This window comes from Cotesia typhae, unplaced genomic scaffold, assembly GCF_013202065.1.
Source record: "Cotesia typhae breed Kobodo isofemale line unplaced genomic scaffold, CoteBio_Ctyphae contig_23, whole genome shotgun sequence".
NCBI lineage: Eukaryota > Metazoa > Arthropoda > Insecta > Hymenoptera > Braconidae > Cotesia > Cotesia typhae.
In genome coordinates, this window is record NW_027423729.1 from 841,070 (window position 1) to 861,300 (window position 20,231).

The following is a 20,231-nucleotide window of genomic DNA, read 5'->3' on the forward strand; positions in this document are numbered from 1 at the left end:
TATTTTTAATTATTACGTTACTGACTCGAATTGTTGATTTAATAATTGTGACGCTCTATCAAGAGCTTTGAAAGCAAATAATTTAATTTATATAAATAATTGAAATCTCTTTTGATTGTCAAATAAATTAATAAAAATTTTTTGAAATGTCAAATAAAATCCAAATGTAATTTTTGCGATTGGTAATGCTAAAAAATACTATTTACATTATTTAGTTACTGGCAATTTAATTTTAGGTTTATCAAATTATGAATAATGAAGGCTTTGCTTTGAAATTAATTTAATTATTTTATAAATGCGTCATAAAATATTTTGTAAACAGATTGTACAGCAATTAATTTTATTGTGTTAGATAGAATTCAATGTAAATAACAATTTTAAATAAACATATAATACTTTAATAGTTTTACATTAAGTAATCATCAATTCAACTTTAAGATTTGATTTAAATTCTTAATTATTAGTGTAGAAACACCAATTAATTAAATATAATTTAGTTAATCGTTTAAATTGATAACATTAGAAGAAATTAATAAATAATGTCATTATTTTAGCATTATTAATCTTGTTAACATTTATATAAGTCCATCAAAAATGGTAGTAAATCATGATTTATATATTGGATTATAGGGAGACGTAGCACAAGCTCAGAAGTGCAACTATATTACCCTACTTATAAAGTATAATAAATTATGATTTATCGTCATTTTAATATATATCAACAAGAGTGAGAATTTAAAAATTTCTTGAGTTAAATTTATAGAAATTAAAAGCCCTTCATCTGACACAATAATTAAATTACCAGTATTATCAATCAATTCAATCATTTTTCTGAAAATTGGCTTGTATTAAAATTCTTTACTGGTTAAATTGGTACCAACTTGTTTTAGAATAATAATTTACTAAAACAGCACATGATGAAAATTAAAAAAATTCGATTATTAATTAATTGAAAATTAATCATAAAATATCATGTGTGAAACATTAATGTAGTTTATAATTAATTGAATGTGATTTGTATTAAACAATTGACTACTTAATAAAAAAAATAAAAAAAGTGTTTTGTATTATCACGAATCAGGAACAAGTGTGAAATAGTAACTTTTTTATACAATTTTTGTGAACAAATGGAGAATAAATAAACACTCTGTGAATGAATGAGTACTTGAATATTAAATGAAATAATCATTAACATTAATTGATGATAAATGATTCTCATGTTGGATGCTGTCGAACCAAAACAAAATTGAATTATGTTTTAAAGTTTAAATTACAACTCAAAAGATACCGTTATCATATATAAATTTTCCTATTACTGCCACATATAAATCACTCAAAATTATAAATATTCAATGGGTATCGTTGAATCTGATCTTTATCAACGGTAACGCTGTCAAAAACTTAAATGCATGTCGATAGTATTTAAATTTATAAAATTTTAAAATAATAAATTGTAACAACAAATATTTAATGCGAATAAATTGAGAGTGTATGATTAATGATTATTGATTAACTACTGTAACTAGTAGTTATGATCTACGATCAAATAATACATTTATATCGTAAGAGTTATTCAGCTGATAAAATTTAAATAATTTACACGCGTTCATCATTTTTCACGTGCAAATATATGAATTTATTTATTTATTTATTTTTTTTTTTTTCTTTAAATTAAAGTAAGACTGTTTTCAATCAATAATATATTTACACTTTCAAAATAGATAATAGAAAAAAAAAAAAAAAAAAAAAAAGAGAAAAAACAGAAATTAAGAAATCAATATTTAAACTTTTTCATTTAAAGATATTTTTCTTATCATGAACGCTGTAGATAATAAATTATCGTGATGAGGTAATGCAGTATTCGACACATCCTCTACATCCTTATAAAAAAAATTACTAAAATAATATATAAAAAAATCAATCTAAAAATCGTAATTAGAAATATACTAATTAAATGCATTTTTAAATCCAGAATTAAAAAATAAATAAAATAAAAAAATGCATAAATGGGGATAACTGTGTTACTACGTGGACATTGCTGGAACAATGAATTGTACACCTTCTATGAAGGATCTTAGATTACATATTATGTTACTTGATAAACGTAAGCACTTATCTAATAAATATTATTTACAAAAAACTACTTTTCTGTATTGTGTTCTATTTAAATTCACCCCCATCATGATTCCCTGATAAAAAATTTACAAACAAAATGTACAATATTTCGTTAGTCAATCGATTTATTCATTTTCTATAATTATGATTTACTATAACTGATATTTTTTTATGAATATCAATTTTTTTATCTTCTTCAATATACTATTAGACATTGGTAAAGGGACTAGAGTATTTTGCAATTTTTTATCTGACTATCGTATCTATAACTTTAGCTTCCTATAAATACATTCCTGTAAATCATACCACTTATGAAAAGCTATTTCCTATTTAAATTATGGATAAGAAATTTTTAATCAAACATTGTTATGTATTAGATCAGTAGTATAGTAAAATCTATCCAACTTAGAGCAGCCAGAGCGACATCGTGAGACGTACGTTCGATTCCCACCCACGACCAGCAAGAAACCACGAAAATTTTTTCTCAAGTTTGACTTCTTAAAAAAATATTCTACTGAGATTTGAATTAAGAAATTTAATAATAAAAGTTTTTGCCACTTTCTCATTAGTCAAGGGAAAATTTTATAGCAAAAAATTAAATTACTATAAATAATCAATTCTTAAATTGGAATTATAAATTTAATACCATAAAATTAAGTCAGTGAACGAGAACAATGAGTTATTATAATAGCTTGGAATCAATATTTATTAACCAGATTCAATTTGATCATGCGTTAAATTCATAATCGGTTCAAAATTATACTCATTACTTATTAATCTATATTGAAATTTTCTGTAAAAAAAAAAGAAAAAAATCCAAATTTTGAATTCACACAAACGGGAATTTTCACTACAATAAAAATAAAAAGCAACGTTTTCTTTCATCTCTATTTCGTCTTGGAAGCAATTCCCAACACTATTCTCCCAATTTCCAACAGATTGTACAGTACTCACTACCAAATAACCATAAAAATAGTAACAATGATAGAAATAGCAACCGTGCTAGTAGTAGTAGTAGTAATAATAATAATAATAATAATAATAATAATAATAATAATAATAATAATAATAATAATAATAATAATAATAATAATAATAATAATAATAATAATAATAATAATAATAATAATAATAATAATAATAATAATAATAATGGTGAAGTGGATAAAGAGTAAAAGCCTTAGTGTAAAATTGTCTTGTAGTATTCGAGATGAAAATAATCACGATATAACATACACATCGATCTGAAAATCGGATTCTGCGCACAGAGATTGAAATTTGCAGCTTCCAACCCCTTCCTTGTCTCTGGCAGCTTTAGCCCCCCCATCAACTACCAGCATCCCGACAATATACAACCTACAAGAGTAGCTCCATACCTTACTATACCTTTCGCGAACAACGGGATGACAAAGCGAGAGAGAGGAAAATAACGTGATGGGTTAGCGTCGCCGCGACCGGGATACGAACCAACAGGTGATGCCAGAGACACTCCCTTGGACTTGTTTCTTTCTTAAACACCAACGTCACGGTTCCTGTCGTAGGCTAACAAAAGTCACGCGTGTTATTCATCATCGCATTTTGCAATTTGAGTAACCTTAACTAAAATTATTTATTAATTTCCGATTTTCGATCTTAAATATTAAATGTTTTGTGCTTAGAGCTTATTTCATACAATTGCAAGTGGATTATTTGAACGTGACACTCGTTTCTTTCAAAAAATGTGCCAAGTGAATTTAAAAGTGTCATTTATCGATAGTAAAATTAATACATATTGTTGTTGTCAATCATAATAATTATAAATATTCAAAAAAGTAAATGAGTAAATTTTTATATAATATTGAAAATTGTAAAGATGAAATAGAAACTAAAACGGTCACTTTCAACAGAATCGATCCACGTGGGATTAGATCCTTGTTAGTTTGCCTGAAGGTACCGCGCTTTAGGTTCATATATTTGAAATATATGTATATCTATATGCATAAATATAAATATACTCGCATCGATAGAAGTATAGGAGTATAAAAGTATGTTACAGTTACACATATGTTAATATTGATGTGTGTGTAGGGATTTGTAACTAAAAAAGAGATAAAAAGTAGTAAAACTGGAGTCAAGTACTACGTAGCTTTTTATGAAATATTTCTTTTTTTATTTTTTTTTTTTTTACGAGCACGCCACGATTTCGCTTCCAGCAGTGAACGTGATGTGATGAAGATGTGCATGAAGAGACGGCAAAATATTTATTTTTAATACTTCGCTTCTAGTTTTATATTTTTGACTGTTGTGATAACAATGACTTTTATAATTGTGTTTTTTTTTTAACTCTTTTTTTGTTTAGTTTTTTATTCTTTTTTTCTTGTGCCTTATACTTATATATTTATTTTTATCTTTTAATTATCATGGTGCGCATAGAACACTATCTGTGTGTATGCAATTATGGTAATTAGTGAGCTGTAATGCAGAATAAATGGAAGAAAAAAAATAGCCGGGTTTTTTAGTTTCAGTTTGAGTTGCAAGTTTTTGAGAGGAAACTTTTTACTTTTTGTTGCGAAAAAAAAAAAAATTCGGCTTTACTTTTTTTTTTTTTTTTGGAAAAGTTTAAAGAGAATTTTATATTTGAACTCGGATCAATTAAATTTTTTTGACAGGTTAAAGTTAACATATGACGCGACTTAATTAGTTTAGTTTGAGGGAAAAAACTGGTTATTTTAAATAGAAAGTAAATATTTCATGGGGGTACTGTTGGATGAAAATGGGATAACAAATGAATTATATTCGAATAATTAATCGAGGAATTTTATTTTTTTCCCGGTGCTTTTATATTCGAGCTTTTCTATGCGATAAAAGAGAATTCGTTAATTAAAAATGTAGATATCAAAATGGAATAATCTGATGGAAAGCGCACAAAAGAATGAACCAAATAAAAGTTTATTAACTGTATAACCACATTGTAATTTTGGTTCTTGTTAAATTCAAAGGGTAATCAGAGCTAAACGCGAGTATCATTAAATCAAAATATGAGAATCGCTTCTAACCCCTGAGGGATTCGTTTTATAAACGATGGCAAGCAAGAAGCACACGAGGAGCCCATAATAAATTAACGACGGGATCAGGTCGCGAGGGTAGAAAGGTAAGTCGCTTTACGATCACGTAAAATTTTGTAATTATTTACTAATTATTTATTACACTATTAAATCGATTTCAAAGAGTAACTCTGGCAATTTTTTTCCTTTTCTAAAATTAAGAAAAAATTATCGTGAAATTTTGGAAACAACTGCATGATTTTTAAATGCATATAGTAATAAATGAATCAAAATTTATAGACGAATAAATTAAAATTTTGAATGACCAATTTGTGAGATAAAATTCTTGGCCATAAATTTTTATTACGCTCGGGAATGTATTTTTAACTGAATAAACTGAATAAAAGTTTAAAATTCCTATGTAACACTGTCACGTTATTTTTATGTACAAATATAACCTAGCATATTAAAATTTTTTTAACTGTGGTAGTTTTTTCATTTCCGGTTAAAACTGTTTTATAAATGGAAGCACACAATCAAACACAAACACCTAAGTGTATAAACGTGTCGGCGTAAGATTGCAAAGCCGAATTCAAGCTGCACTTAAATAAATTGTCGATTGGTTTTTTCGAAGCTTTTTTTTTGAAGAAAACTCATCGTTTCAGTGTTATCGATGTGTTACACATAAATCAGATTGCACTTTTAACGAATGTTATTGATCGAAATAAAAAAAAAAAAAAAAAAAAAAAAATTGAAAGAGAATAATTCGTGTGTGAAATATAGCACGTATGAATAAAATAAATAACTCACTTTTAAGCTCGAAGATAAAGAAAAATTCCAGTACTGGTCCCCAGGGTTAAAAATTTTTTATATTTATTTTCATTGATTTCTCAACTAGAAATAATTTAAAAAGAAATATTAATACACTACATTGTTTCAACAATTGATTGAATACTTTCTTCACTTAAAATTTTGTCTTTTGACCGAAAATAAACAAAAGCTTAAAATAAGTAACAAATTTTTGTTCTCAAGTACTTTTAAAGACCAGAATAAATGAAATTGTACTTCAGCTTTGAAGTATCAAAGTTTTTTTCCTGAATTAAAAACAAAGCTTTTAAGAAATAACGAATTTTTTTTAGAAAGTCATTCTTCGACAGAAACTCTTTGATTATTTTTATTAACTCTTTAAACAAATATTTTTATCTAATTATTTTAAATGAACCCGCTGTCTAGTAACTATCCGAGACATATGGAAATATATAGTTATATTGACGGCGTAATTTATGGAAGCACTCTCCTTAATTTGAAAAGCATAATGTTGTCTGGCTAATGTCACCGTAACTACGATAATTGCTAATTACTATTGTCTCTAGCAGGTAGATATGAAATTAACATTTGCAATTAAATAACGATGTATAACAGGCATTAATTGATTAATAACTCAACTACTTGCATTGAGTAATAAATCTTTGATTAAAATATTTTGTAATTTTTTCAGTAAAAATATATACAATTTGTTATTTGTATCATTTGCAGTCTACAAGTATTTTGCTAACCTAATTTCCGTTTTCTAGTTGTTAAAAAAACATTCCAAGCATTTATCCATTCGCTTTACTTTAAAATAAACAAAAAAAAAATAACAAGCTAAAGTCATTTATAAACTTCATTAAATGCCCAATTAATCCGGAAAACCAACTCTTAATCAACTCCAAATGAATTTTTCTATACAATGTATTTCTCTCTAAAATCCTCTCGAACGAAGCACTCGATAATCATTGAACAGTTTCAATGGATATGTATTTATTTATTTTCATGTTAAAAAAGTTCCATAGCATCGAATATTTAGCTTAATGTTTTTTTCTTTGAGTAATTACGAAAATTTTGAGCGCCGGATAATTAAAATATTAATTTTTTCTATGTAAGAAAAATTAATCCTTACAAAAATTAATTTTCTCCTGAGATTTTTGACAGCAAAATTTCTATCATGATAAATCTTGACGCAAAAAATTATTTCATAAGAATAAAAAAAAAAAAATTGGAATTTTCCAAACCTTTTTTTAATCAGCCTAGACTTGAGCTTTTTGACATATTCACCACACCGATAACTTGTTCGAGTAAAATTATACATACACGGTAGGGAGTACAAATGTATAAAGAGAAATGTCAGAAACAATGAGGCGGCATTTCACACTAAGCCCTTGTGTGGCTATACAAAGTCTAAGTTTATACGTATATACACGAAGAAAAGTCTAATATCCTTTGACTTGTATATATGTTCCGTGTATTTGTAATTTTAGCAATATATACAACTTATGTATGTATTTATATCTAAGTGTAGGTGAATGTAAATATGCAGAAACAATTCAGGCTTTATTGTACGTCGAATACATCGACGGCAAATGACACTCTTGAGTTGAATCTGGAACTATGTTACTGTTACTCTATGTAGGTATATATGTATATTTATAATATGGGAGGAATGTGTTCCGAGTTAAACCGAGATCGTATAGCAGATATTACATAGAATAGAAAAAAAAAGAGAGAGATTCCAAGGATATGAGATAGTAGACAGCATGATGATAAAAAGATAAAAGAATGAACACGAGATAAGGGAGGAAATTAAATGAGTTCTCGAGCGTTGTAGCCAAGTGGAAGAATAAGTTTTTTAAGTGGTTCTCGTGATTTTTCACGTTTTACGATATAAACGTTAATACACCACGGCTTATAATTAATGGTCTGAGTTGAAACCTTCCTTTTTTTTCGCCCTTTTATTTGCGTTCTTGGCTCTTATTTTTCAAGATTCTTCATTACAGAAAATGAGACATGATTCGCGGAAATTTTTCTTATTCTAATGATTTATGATCGGAGTTAACCAACAATACTTTTCTTATTATGATAAATTGATGTTCTTTGAAACTAAACTTAAATGAGACTCAAGTAAACTTTCAATCTTCGTTTACAGCAATTATTGTTTTTGTCACCAATAAATGAATTCAGAAAAATTCATACAATACTTTTGATATTCAGAATTTTAAGTGTATTCAAATTAATTTGGAAATTTATTTATTTTTAAGCTCGGTTTAATCCGTCAGTGCTAATGATAATTAAACTGTCAAAATCGTGACGTGACTGAATAACCGAGGGTAAAATGATCTCCAACGGAACATTGCCCAATAAATATCGAATTTAATTGGGTCATATTATCGTGGATTTGTTCAGGTAAATTATTTTGTCGCAATCGAAAAATATTAAGCATGAAAAAAATAAGCTTTCATAAATTTTTCAGATATTTTATCTTTTAAAATACTAAAACACTTCATCTTAATAGCATTTTAAAAATATACAATCTCGATTCAGCATCCACATTTTTTAATAAAACTACCTACACTTTTTTTCCGTTCATTTAAATATTATCTCATGTATCTAGTATCAATAAACATGAACAGTAGCGTGAAAATGAATATAAAAGCCGCAAGCTTAATAGGTACACGATATTTTTGAAATGAATGTTCATAGAATATATCCTGTGTTATATCAACAGAGAATATTTTTTACTTGATGCAGCATTGAGCTAAATTTTTTCAAACGTGTTTTCTCCCATTTTTAATGATATGTCACTGTTAATTTTTCAATGAAATATTTTTGTTTTCTGCAAGAAGCGTTTTAAAGCATGATATCAAATTTTATTGATTGTAAGAACAAATTTAAATTTTCAATGTTTGAACTATTTAAATTGTGCAATAACATTCTGCAACCGTCAAATAATAATAAGATTTCGGGTTAGAAAATAAAGTATACAGTAAGCCAGCTAGAACCCAGAAAATCCTGCATGACGATTCAAGCATCTTTTCAGACGGAATGGAACAAACAATCCCCTGAAAAATATCTGAACTCAAGCTCACTGTGGACTTAATTCTGCTACGTTGACTAAAGTTTCTTCTTGTAACCAAATTTTATTTTACAAATGTGGCAAGATAAAGAGACATGGATGCAAAAAATATTATTTGAGATGTTATTAAAGATGAAATCCACTGGGAGTTAAAAATATATTTTCTGTAGGCTTATTCGCAATGTTGTTGTCTAAGAAAAAGTTGTTTTCACGCAAAGTCTCCTGGGATCTTGTAAGCTCAATTTTTCGGCTATAATGGTCAATTCCATGTTGAAACCTCGTGTGTGTTTGAAATATTATTTAACCTTATTTATGATAAAGATATACTTGTTAAAAAAACTACTTCAAAAATTTATAATAAATTAACTATTTCAGGAAAGCATATGCAACATTGAAAAGGCACAAATTTAGGTCAAAACTTCCAGTGATACTAAATTTAATTTTAAAAAGCTCATTTTATCATATAAATCCGCCGGAGAAAAAATTTTCCTCATTTTCTTAATTAGATAGATTATCACTAGCTCAAAAATAAAATATCTTTTTTTTGTAACAATAAAATAAAAAATTGTATTTATATAATTTATAGAAAGAGTAAGTAGTACGCTAATGGCTAAAGTTAACTTTTATAAAAGCAACTTCTCTCAAGCAGCTCTATATTGAACCCGAAAAATAAATTGTTCTCTAACAAAAGAATGTCCGAATTTATTTACGAAAAATATTACTAAACAAAATTAACTTTTCCAACACCGGAAATAAATTGTAGTAAGAACAAAAATTGTAGTTTAATTTACTGCATGTTGGGAATCTTAATTGAAGTCCCCTACTTTATTTCATGCTCTAGCATGAAATCTAGCAAATGGCACCACAATTTTTATCGCCCTTGTTACAGTTTATTTTCCGTAAAAAAGAAAATTAATTATAGTGAAACATGATATAACTGCGGATACTTGAAATGAAATTTTATGACTAGGTTTATTATAATATTTTCTGCTCATTATTTTAAGTATCTTCATTATCACGTATATATGATATAAGTAATTGAAATTATTTAACAAATTTATGCAATAAATGTTCACAATGAGAATTATTGTTATACAGAACAAAGTTCTTTCCTTCTGCGACCAATGTTAAAGCTGAATTACAAAGCATATCATTTACATTTTAATGCTTTGAAATTAACTTACAACGAAAGTGCTTTCGAATAGGACAGATGAAAGAAATGTGGGACAGAGTTAAAAATAAAATTTTTTTTAAAATGTCTCGAATTTAATATACAAATTATTTTAATATGTATAGAAAACGTAATTGAAAATATTTAGAGTAAACATAGAAACAAATCTCTTATTAATAATGATTACAATCGATTTATTTCAGATAAGGTTCCATGTCACTTTCTAATTACCTCCGGTAGTCTAATCTGGCTGTTAGTACAACTAGTTCGTTTGATAATGGTAAATCTATTTTGACAGTACATTAAATTCAATTCAAAATCGTCCACCGTTGACTATTAAATCATCAAAGCCTCATTGGTGTCTTTCAAATGCACTATTACGAGTGTCTATTACTATTGATCAGACAAATATTGACAACCAGCATTATAATTATTGTCGGTGATTATTATTCACGGGTAATAATTAGTCGTGGTGATTATAATCTTTACCATTATGATAATTTCGTAAATTAAAGCCACCACAAGTATTTTCATAGCATAAATAAATAAACCGATTTTCATAGTATAACCTGAAATACCAGCAGAGCAATTTTTTTTTTTCAATTTGACAGCTGACGCAATTGATGTTTGAATTTGAATAGAACCACCCCAATAAATCTTTCCGGTTGTTTCAACTATTCAAATCGAACAGTCTGTTAATCTCCTGGCCTAAAAGAGGAATACTGTTCACCGAACCAGAACTCCTGAAAAAAACAATAAATATCCTTCAGATTTAAAAACATGCGAAAAGTTCACAGCAGCAAAGAATTATCTCAATTAGAGTTTGTTATTCAAACGAAAAACAGTTTATTAATTCTTAAAGCAAGTTTCTGTTAAAAAATAAAAAAATGAGACGAAAAACTAATAAAAAATTTTAACAAAGAACTAAAAATTTTAAAATAAATTAATTAATTTTTTTTCTTTTTCAACAAAGCAAACTGGAATAAAAGTTTTATGAGTTTTTAGCATAAACTAATTACTCGTTAATTTATTATACATTTCCGAATAAAAATTCCGAGAATTCTTTTGTGTCCATAATGAATACCCCATCACTCGTAAACAAAAAGGATGAATTGGTCAAAGGAACTTTGAGATTGTATACAAATGAAAATTAGATTGTTAATTTAATTAATCATCGCACACATAAAGTAACAAACAAAAAAAACAACTTGAAAGTTTATTGTTTCGCTACACTAGGACTCAAACTAAACACGTTTAATTAAATAAAAAAAAAAAAATATATAAACTTATCACTGGACTTGTTTCGAGTGAAGGTATATGTTTTCAATTAAAGTTTTAGGAACGTGCAGGATGCCCCAGGGGAGCATTCATTGGCAAGGGACTGAAAGGAGATCCTGCGGTCCTGGGGCACAGTGGAATGTTCAGGTAAATTATTTCTCGGTTTTATATACTTTTAAAACTTGTCATCTTTTCGTATCTCTACCGCAACCAGCAACATAATCTACCACTTGGTATATCTCTCTATCTCTCTATACTTCCATCGACCATGTAATTAATTAAATTTATTTGATACCATCCAGCCACTACATCCTTTCTGCTAAAGCTCTTAATGCACTTTTCGCTTAGTGAATCAAATACTTCAATTATGCTTATTGCTAATGATACCTTTAATCCTCTTCAGTTAATTTTTTTACTTCATTTTCGTCCTACGTGAGTTATTTGCTGAGTTATTTGAGTAAAAAAGAGAGTTATAATATCAAAAATTTAGTGTTAAATAATGCAGACCACCAGCGCCCAGAGTTAGATAATTTTTAATTACAAAGAAAATTATTTTAGGTATACCAGGTTCTAATTATTTTTATAATTTTTTACTCTAATTCATAAAAAATCACAATATTCTTCATTTTTAATTCAAAGCTTTTTGCAAAAACTGTATTTAATTTTAAATCTTAGCTATTTGATTCAAATTTAGTGATAAAATGATGAAAGGTAGCCATATTAACTAAGGAACCTATATTAAATTTAGTGATGACTCATAAGAATAATAAAAGTAATATAATGAAGTTAAAATTAATTAGGTTGTACGTGGCAAAGTAACCACAAGGTGTCTCTGGCACGCTTGTAGAGCTTTGGGAATTGGATTACTGCTGATGCTTTTAGGAGCTTGTATGGCAACTATTGGTGAGTATTTCTGTAACTACCAAGATTAATATGTAGATATACACATTAATATGTATACATGGATGTATGTATGTACGTATATATGGAACATATGGTTTACAGCGTGCATGTAGATACATGTATATACATATATTCATTCAAAGAGAATATTAATTCCAGTCAGTGTAATCAGGATACACTCCATTGACTTTTGATGCGCTATTGTATAGATATATATCCGTGACGCATTTATTCCAGGCTACTACGCAGATCAGTTATCCGTGGCGCAAGAGATTAGAGGTAATATGACGATCAGAGTGAAGAATGAATCGAGGGGGTTTCATCTCAATAATCTCAGCTACGCTGGACCTATTGTCATGGGAGTTGGAGGTAATTTTTCCAAACATTTTTCTTTCTATTCATGTACAGTTAACTTTTAATATCATTATAACTTTAATTAAACTCTGGTGGAAATAAGCTTGGAAACTTTAATTATTCATATCAATTTTATCATTTGATGTGAATATATATTTTCTTCTGTTAGTTAATTCTTTGGGGTATTCACTCAATTTTTTTCATTAGAATTTTATCCAAGAGCAGAATGTTATTTTTTAAATTTTCTTTGTTAAGAGGAAATTCACAAAGCTACAATAGCTGAGACGGCTTTTAAATTAAAATCTGTGAAACGAATTGAAATAAAAATTTTTTTTTTAAATCAGAAATATAATAAACTACTTTTTTATTTTCATATATAGAACCAAATAGTAAATTAATAAATATAAAATACTACTAGAACTAAATATGAAAATTGGCTATGAATGTATGTATGTTAATATCAGAATATTATTTTACGAAATACAACAGTCGACTTTTTAAATAAACTTTTAGTTAATTAATTAAATTTTACGCGTTCTCTATTGAAGGGAGTATAATGAAAAAAATGAAAAGTTAAACTACATTTGTAATATTGCCGGCAAAATCCACAATACTCGGTATTACCATAAATATTAAAAATATTTTCTATTAACTCGAACAAAATATAATTAATAATGTGCGTAAAATTACAGGGAAAATTTTATGAAATATTCGATCATACATACGAAGAATTCGACCGGGCATGTATCAAAGAGATAATGCTCTGCATTAAATTGTTTTTAATGAAAGAATTAATTTAATCCGGGCAACTCGAGATACAACAGCGAGTAATATTATAAAACTTTTAAAAAATTGCTACACTGCATAATTATTTGCATACTCCACGTTATAATATACAAACAATTTATTCATACTCAAGAACCATTTATAAGAATCAATACTATTTATAAATAAAATTGCATAACTCCTAAGGGAACAATTTCTATTTTTAATTTCTAAAATCCTAAACTTTGATAAAAAATTTTATTACGCGAAGGATACTTAATCCTTCATCAATGTGTGGTTAAGAAAGAATCTAGATTCATTTTTAACTCCATAAAAAGCGGTCTATAACATTGAAGCTATTAAATTGAGCATTCAATTTCTGCACTCTCGTTCAACTAGCTCAAGAGCTTTGGAAAATACCAACGATATAGCGTATTATTCGTTCCGGCTGATAGAATCCCCGAATACCAAGAATTCGCACAACCGCGATTTCGATGGTAAATCTATTTTTATCTCTATGGAATGCAGATCGCACAATAAACGTTAATCTGTTGTTATTGACAGCTAGTATTATATATAGTTTTATAACACTTCCAAATGATGAGAATTATTTGCTTTACTCTTTTATTTGTTATCGTCAGCGATGCGGAAGCTAATTTCTACTATGTTTATTATTTTTTTTTTCAGTTTTATACAATATTGGCAACATTAAAATTCTAAAAGGTGTGACACTTATTTATAAGAAAGCTATTCCCCGTGTATATAACCTTATTATCGTTGAGGAATAATCAATCAAACTGTCCCGTATTTTATATTATATATAATATATAAATTTAGTATCAATATTGACGCAAGTACTTTGTCATTTTTCAAGAGGCTAAGACGAGATGGTAATATTTATAACCACCTAGGATGTTGAAAATAATTAAATATATAATGAAACATAATAGTGCTCCAATAATCAGTACACTGTCAATAACTGGGTCGTTTTCTTTAGTGCATCAGTGGAAAATATCTTTATTATATTACGAATGGTTGAGTACTCACTAACTGTAACGAAAATTCAATGGCTTAAATTACTCTTTTAAATAATCAGTAAAAAATATTGAACTTTTAAAATGTTTGTATTTAAAAAAAAAATTTTTAAACATATACGTCGAGTTTGATATCGAATAGAGGATTTAATATGTTAAATTAATTTGTTTATTAGATACTTGAAAAAGCTCAAGAGCACTTCAGTGTTTTGAGTTGGTAACTTTTGAAAATTACTAAAACCGTCAATTAAAAGTTTTCATCTGTCTCAAATTATGAACTTCTCTAAAACATTTTGGCAACCCGTTATGATGTTGAAGTATCAATTTCCGGTTGTGTAGAGAAATTATTCCTCTAGAAAGTAAGAAACGTTTACGTACTTAGAGATAACAATAGAAATTTTTTCTGAACAATTCCTAGCAACTGTAGATGATTTTTTCGCGAAATATATGTGTAATATTTTGATAAGGCTCTTTAATACATTTAAGATACACGGTATATATAGACGAGAGTAAATAGAGCATCTAAATCGCTTATAATTTGGTTCTATGATGCATATTGGAAATTCTATCATCTAAATATCCTATCTCAGGGGAAACCAATCAATTTATTTAAATAGCTCTTGCTACTTAAAATAAGACTATATGTCTATTAAATTTGATTGTTAATTAAAAACATGCAAATTATGTTAGTACAAATTTTTAATGTAAATATCATATGGAATATTCATAAAGTTAGTTATTATAAATATTGGTGAACATCAAATTTGTAAACAAAAATATTTGTAGAAAGCAATCAAGCACACATCGTTATACGGCACTTAACATTCTGGATACTTCATCAATTGTTAATGAAGGCTCTCAAATATACCTTTTACATTTTGAACGAAATTGAAAATTTAATACATTATTAATTAATAAATTGAAATAATTTCTCTCGAATTTAAAATTTTAATTTAAAATCAAACTAGAAATTTCAATAAACTCGGCTGAAATAATATTTTATTTTAAAAAATAATCACAGTATTATTATTATCATCATCAATATTGTAGTAATCATCCATTGAATTTATTATTATCATTCTAAATGAACTATTATCTGAGCGGCATAAAACGAATTGTCCGCTGATCGGTAGTATGATGACATGATGAGCATGTGAATGTATGTATAAGTTATAATAGAGTATTATGTACGCGTCTTTTGTCGATAAAATCAATAGAGTAAATCTACAGACAACCAGACAGACATCTACGAAAACATTAAATATGAAAACGACGATTCCAGTACAACTGGGACGCGGTGAATAATCGATTCCCCTCTACACCATATCACCTCTAGGAATTCAACAGATACGCGACATACCGCGCACTCAATATTTAATACCATTACTCTTGTACTATTTTTTCTCCGCTTACAAGGACAAACTTGAGTTAATTACTGAATTAATTATGCGTTCAAATTTTTCAGACCATAAAAATTTATGACAGTTAAAAAAAAAAAAAAAAAAGTTGCCCCCAGAGAGATTTGAACTCTCGACCCCTGGTTTACAAGACCAGTGCTCTAACCCCTGAGCTATGGAGGCCGGTAATGGTAAATATGAAAAAAAATATGTTATAAGCTTGTATTGCTCTTGTGAACTTCCACAGAATATTTTTAATCTTTGATTTTTATTGATTTAATTTAAAAATGAAAAATTATTAAAATATTATAGCTCAAATATATCACACACTAAATTTCTTTTAATAAAATCGACAAATTGACAAATAAAAATTTTTTATTGCGTTTTATCAGCAAATTGCAATGTCTATTAAGCATTTTTTGTATTTAATAAATTTATAAATATGTATATTGTGTTCTTTAATTGAAAAAAAAAAATGTCCATTATAATCCGATATTAATTAAAAATTTCCAATCGATTAGGTTTCATAGTAGTGGCAGCCTGTGTAATGACATTCGAGGCTCGTGATAGCGCAGCAAAAGTCGTACCAGCGCGTTACCGTTTCAATCAAAATTCATCATCATCAATAAAATATTCACGGAACCAGCGGCCCCGTCGGTCAACGTCATGCCAAACAACGCGGTGGGACCATCACATGGGTCTATTTCGGGAAAAACGAAGCCCAAGTCCAAGTGTTCACGATATAGCACGTAAACAATTGACTGCGGAGTTTCTTCGGTTCTCGAAAAATCTCTATGACAAGGACAAGCCGAGTCATCCGCTGAAAAAAAGCCCAAGTGCGCCGTCTTTGGTGATGAAGAAGTCCCCTTCTAAAAGGAAAGCCTCTAAGTTTTCTGGTTGCGCGCTTTTAAATCCAGAATTACTTCAAAGACACGCTTTGTCAGTCGACAATCCACAATACAGTCCTCCACGAGTCAGTCGAGAAAGCCTTGAGCACAGTAAAATGAATGACAGTCAAGTTTCAATGGCTATGGATCTTTATATTCCTAACAAAGGACCTGTTACGCTTAAAGTTAAAGACAGATCGGATACCGCGAGACGACATCAGCTGTTACGACAGACCAAAATTGAGGACCTTGATGAGGAAGAAGCTAGACGAATTCTCGCCAGAAGAAAACAACATTCTGGTAATTCTCTTCTTTTTTTTTGTTTTTTCTTATCCTACTCTAGTCTACTCACTCTTGCAAAAAATTTATACATAATCTACAAAAAGTTCAAATGACGCATATTTGTTTAGAGCATGATGAAAGTTATAATTGCAATATATAATACAAGAGTGGAGTTGATATTGACAGTAATGTATACAAACTAGACATTAGTTATTAAACTAATGTAAATTGAGTAGTATAATATAATGAACATTGCAGACTCAATAGCTTACCCGCTGGGTGCATGCACGAAACTTCCCGTGGACTTGGTTATGGCACGTAAAAGAGCATCCATAGACGTGCGATTAACCGACGAGCATGGGACCACTGGATTACTCACCCGTGGAAACACTTCGCCCCGGGACTTTCGAAAGTCACCCTCCTCTAATTTTCGCAACATGTCCTTTGATAGGATAAGTGCCTCTGAGCGGCGACCAGATCGGTCGGGACGGAAATCCAGTCTTGATTTCCGGAAGAGTCCCGACTTTTGGAGGTTCGATATTAGGTATGCTTCGATAATGGATCAAATTAATACATTTTTGGATGCAAATACTTTTGATTTTGATCAAATTAAAAAAAAATTTTTTTTTTTATAGACGATTTATAGACGAACTTGATCAACGATCGGAATCAAGTACAACAGAGAGTATTCACCAACGACAAAAATTGTATCATTCGAGGTCTGACGACAGACGCATTTCATTCGATCGAAATCGTCGCGATTCCCAAGTAAGCCGACATTCATTGAATGTGCCTGTTGTCGCCGAAGGATGTAGTCCTGAATACGAGCTCAAGTATCATGATACAAGTTCACTGGAGAAAGATGAAATACGTTCAACTTTTTCCGATGAAAGTCGCAGTACAGACACTAAAGAAAATCAAGTAAGTGTCACCGTTTCGATCGAGGAGTATCCTGTTGACGTTGATATGCCATTTACCCTTGTCGAGGAACCAGAGTTAGAAAATAATGCTACCGATAATGATAACGATAATAATAATAAACCGTCGAGTATTATTAATGAAAATGATGATTCCATCAAATTCATCGACAGAAGTTGCGATGACGACAATGAAATTGTTCTTGACGTCGAAGAGTGAAAACGTTATTGATAAATTTTTTATAAAAAACGAACAACAAGAAAAAAACGTTACGTACGTTCAATAAAGTATTCTAATAATTTTTCAGATTATTAAAATTAAATTAAAGTTAATATTTGATATAAAAAGAACGTTACAAGTAAGCTTGTACGAAGCTGAAGAATTTTAAACAAAAAAAAATATCAGTAATTATTTTATAATAATTATACTGATTAAATTGTCAATTTGAACATGAATTGTTAATTAAAAATAAATATTGTTGATAATGTGTAAGTTTAAGCAAAGCCATTAATATGTAAATGTCTTCACTTCTCAATGCCTTCTAATCAAATGTAATAATATAATTTTATAAAAGTTGCTATATATTGTAAGACTTTCCTGAATTGCGGTTTGGTAATAAGACAATCATTAATCATCAATTTTTTCATTTTTTAAAAGGGCTACCGATTTTATTTTCCGTGTTTTCCATGAAACATTTTTATCTAGTATTAATATTTTTGTTTTTTAATTTTCCAAAAAAATGTATTGAGTAGAAATCGTTTCAATTTTCAAGAAATAATAATAGAAATAAAAATTATTGGTGACATAAAACCATAAGTCTGATAAAAACTATTATGTTCTGGTGTATTGTACAAATTACTGTATCACGAGTAATTCTAACCTATTTGTGGAAATATAATATGGGTAATGCACAAATTTGGTGGATAAATTTTGTATACAAATATTTAACGATTTAAATTTAATACCTACGATATTTATTGCTATATTTATGCTAATGTATGCAAAATATATATTTATCTGCTAAAACAATGAATGACATATCTATGCTACATCAATTTCTTTCGTATTTACGCGTCAATTCACAACAAAAAAATTAATTTTTTTTTTTTTTTTATATATAAATCAATACTATTATATTTTTATACATTTTGTTTTAAGCTTTCGAAACATTTTGAGTGATAGATTGGATATGTAAAACTTTTCTTTCAAAATTTTAAGATTTTAACAAGTAAAAAATTCAAATCTTACATTAAAGTACAAATATAATTTAATATTGATCAATATTTCAATTTTAGAATTATAATAATTTTAAAAAATAACTCTAAATATTTTCAGAGAGAATTTTTTAATAAAATTAATTGATTTGGCAAAAGAAATTTCACAAACTAGTCGCTCTCTTGGATGTACAAAGATTATTTATGTTGTAAGTTAAAAAAATTATCTATAGATTTAAAAGCGATGCTCAATGAATTACGATACGCTGACAATATATTTATTACTTTAAGTTACCGTATTATGTTTTATAAAATCTAATTGTTAAGAGTAATTGAGTAAAATAACTGAACGAAGTATAATATTATTTTTCATTATTAAATGTAAGCATTACTTTTTCAAAGGAAAACATCGCTTATCAAATCATTATCCATAACTACGAATTAAACGTTACCTTGACATTTTTTATGTATTCGAGGCCTATAATATGAAAAAAAAAAACCTTTACACATTTTATAATTAAAAACAAACAAACTTTTTATAGCAAGCATCGATGAATTTTTTTCCTATAAATTTTAGCACTTATATCGAGTAATCAGGGTGTTTTTAATTAGTAACTTTTAGTTATTTGTTTTTTTTTTTTTTTTTTTTTTTAGTTTTATCAAATTCATACTCTGCAAACATGTTGATCTCGTGGCCTCTATTGTCTAATAAATAACTTATCTTATTGATAAATAAATAAATAAATAAAATAACAGCACTGTCACTCAGACGAATGATAACATTTAATGTAAAATGTCGCGTTGATTAATAATCTATTGATGTAAATATATTTTTATACCCTCCGTGAAAGCAAAAAGTAATAAAACTTATTACATAACGTTAACAAAATGTCTATCTTTAAAAATAGAATCACTATATTATACCGGTAATTTCATATCAGAGCCTAGTAAAAGAATAAAAATCTCCACATGACTTACTGGGTTAAGAATAAATAAAAAAA

General features: G+C 28.0%; 1 protein-coding gene and 1 non-coding gene across 2 annotated transcripts; one reads left to right on the forward strand and one right to left on the reverse strand.

The window, feature by feature from the left end:
- Positions 1-4,948: 4,948 nt before the first annotated feature.
- LOC141524714 (uncharacterized) lies at positions 4,949-19,191 on the forward strand. Its single transcript, XM_074238724.1, has 7 exons — positions 4,949-5,245; positions 11,532-11,623; positions 12,277-12,379; positions 12,617-12,748; positions 16,451-17,116; positions 17,357-17,642; positions 17,734-19,191. Exons 2-7 carry the CDS (start codon positions 11,549-11,551, stop codon positions 18,233-18,235), a joined length of 1,764 nt encoding a protein of 587 aa, XP_074094825.1. The 5' UTR covers positions 4,949-5,245; positions 11,532-11,548; the 3' UTR covers positions 18,236-19,191.
- On the reverse strand, positions 16,040-16,112 carry Trnat-ugu (transfer RNA threonine (anticodon UGU)). Its single transcript has one exon. It is a non-coding gene; the product is annotated as a tRNA-Thr (tRNA).
- Positions 19,192-20,231: the final 1,040 nt, after the last annotated feature.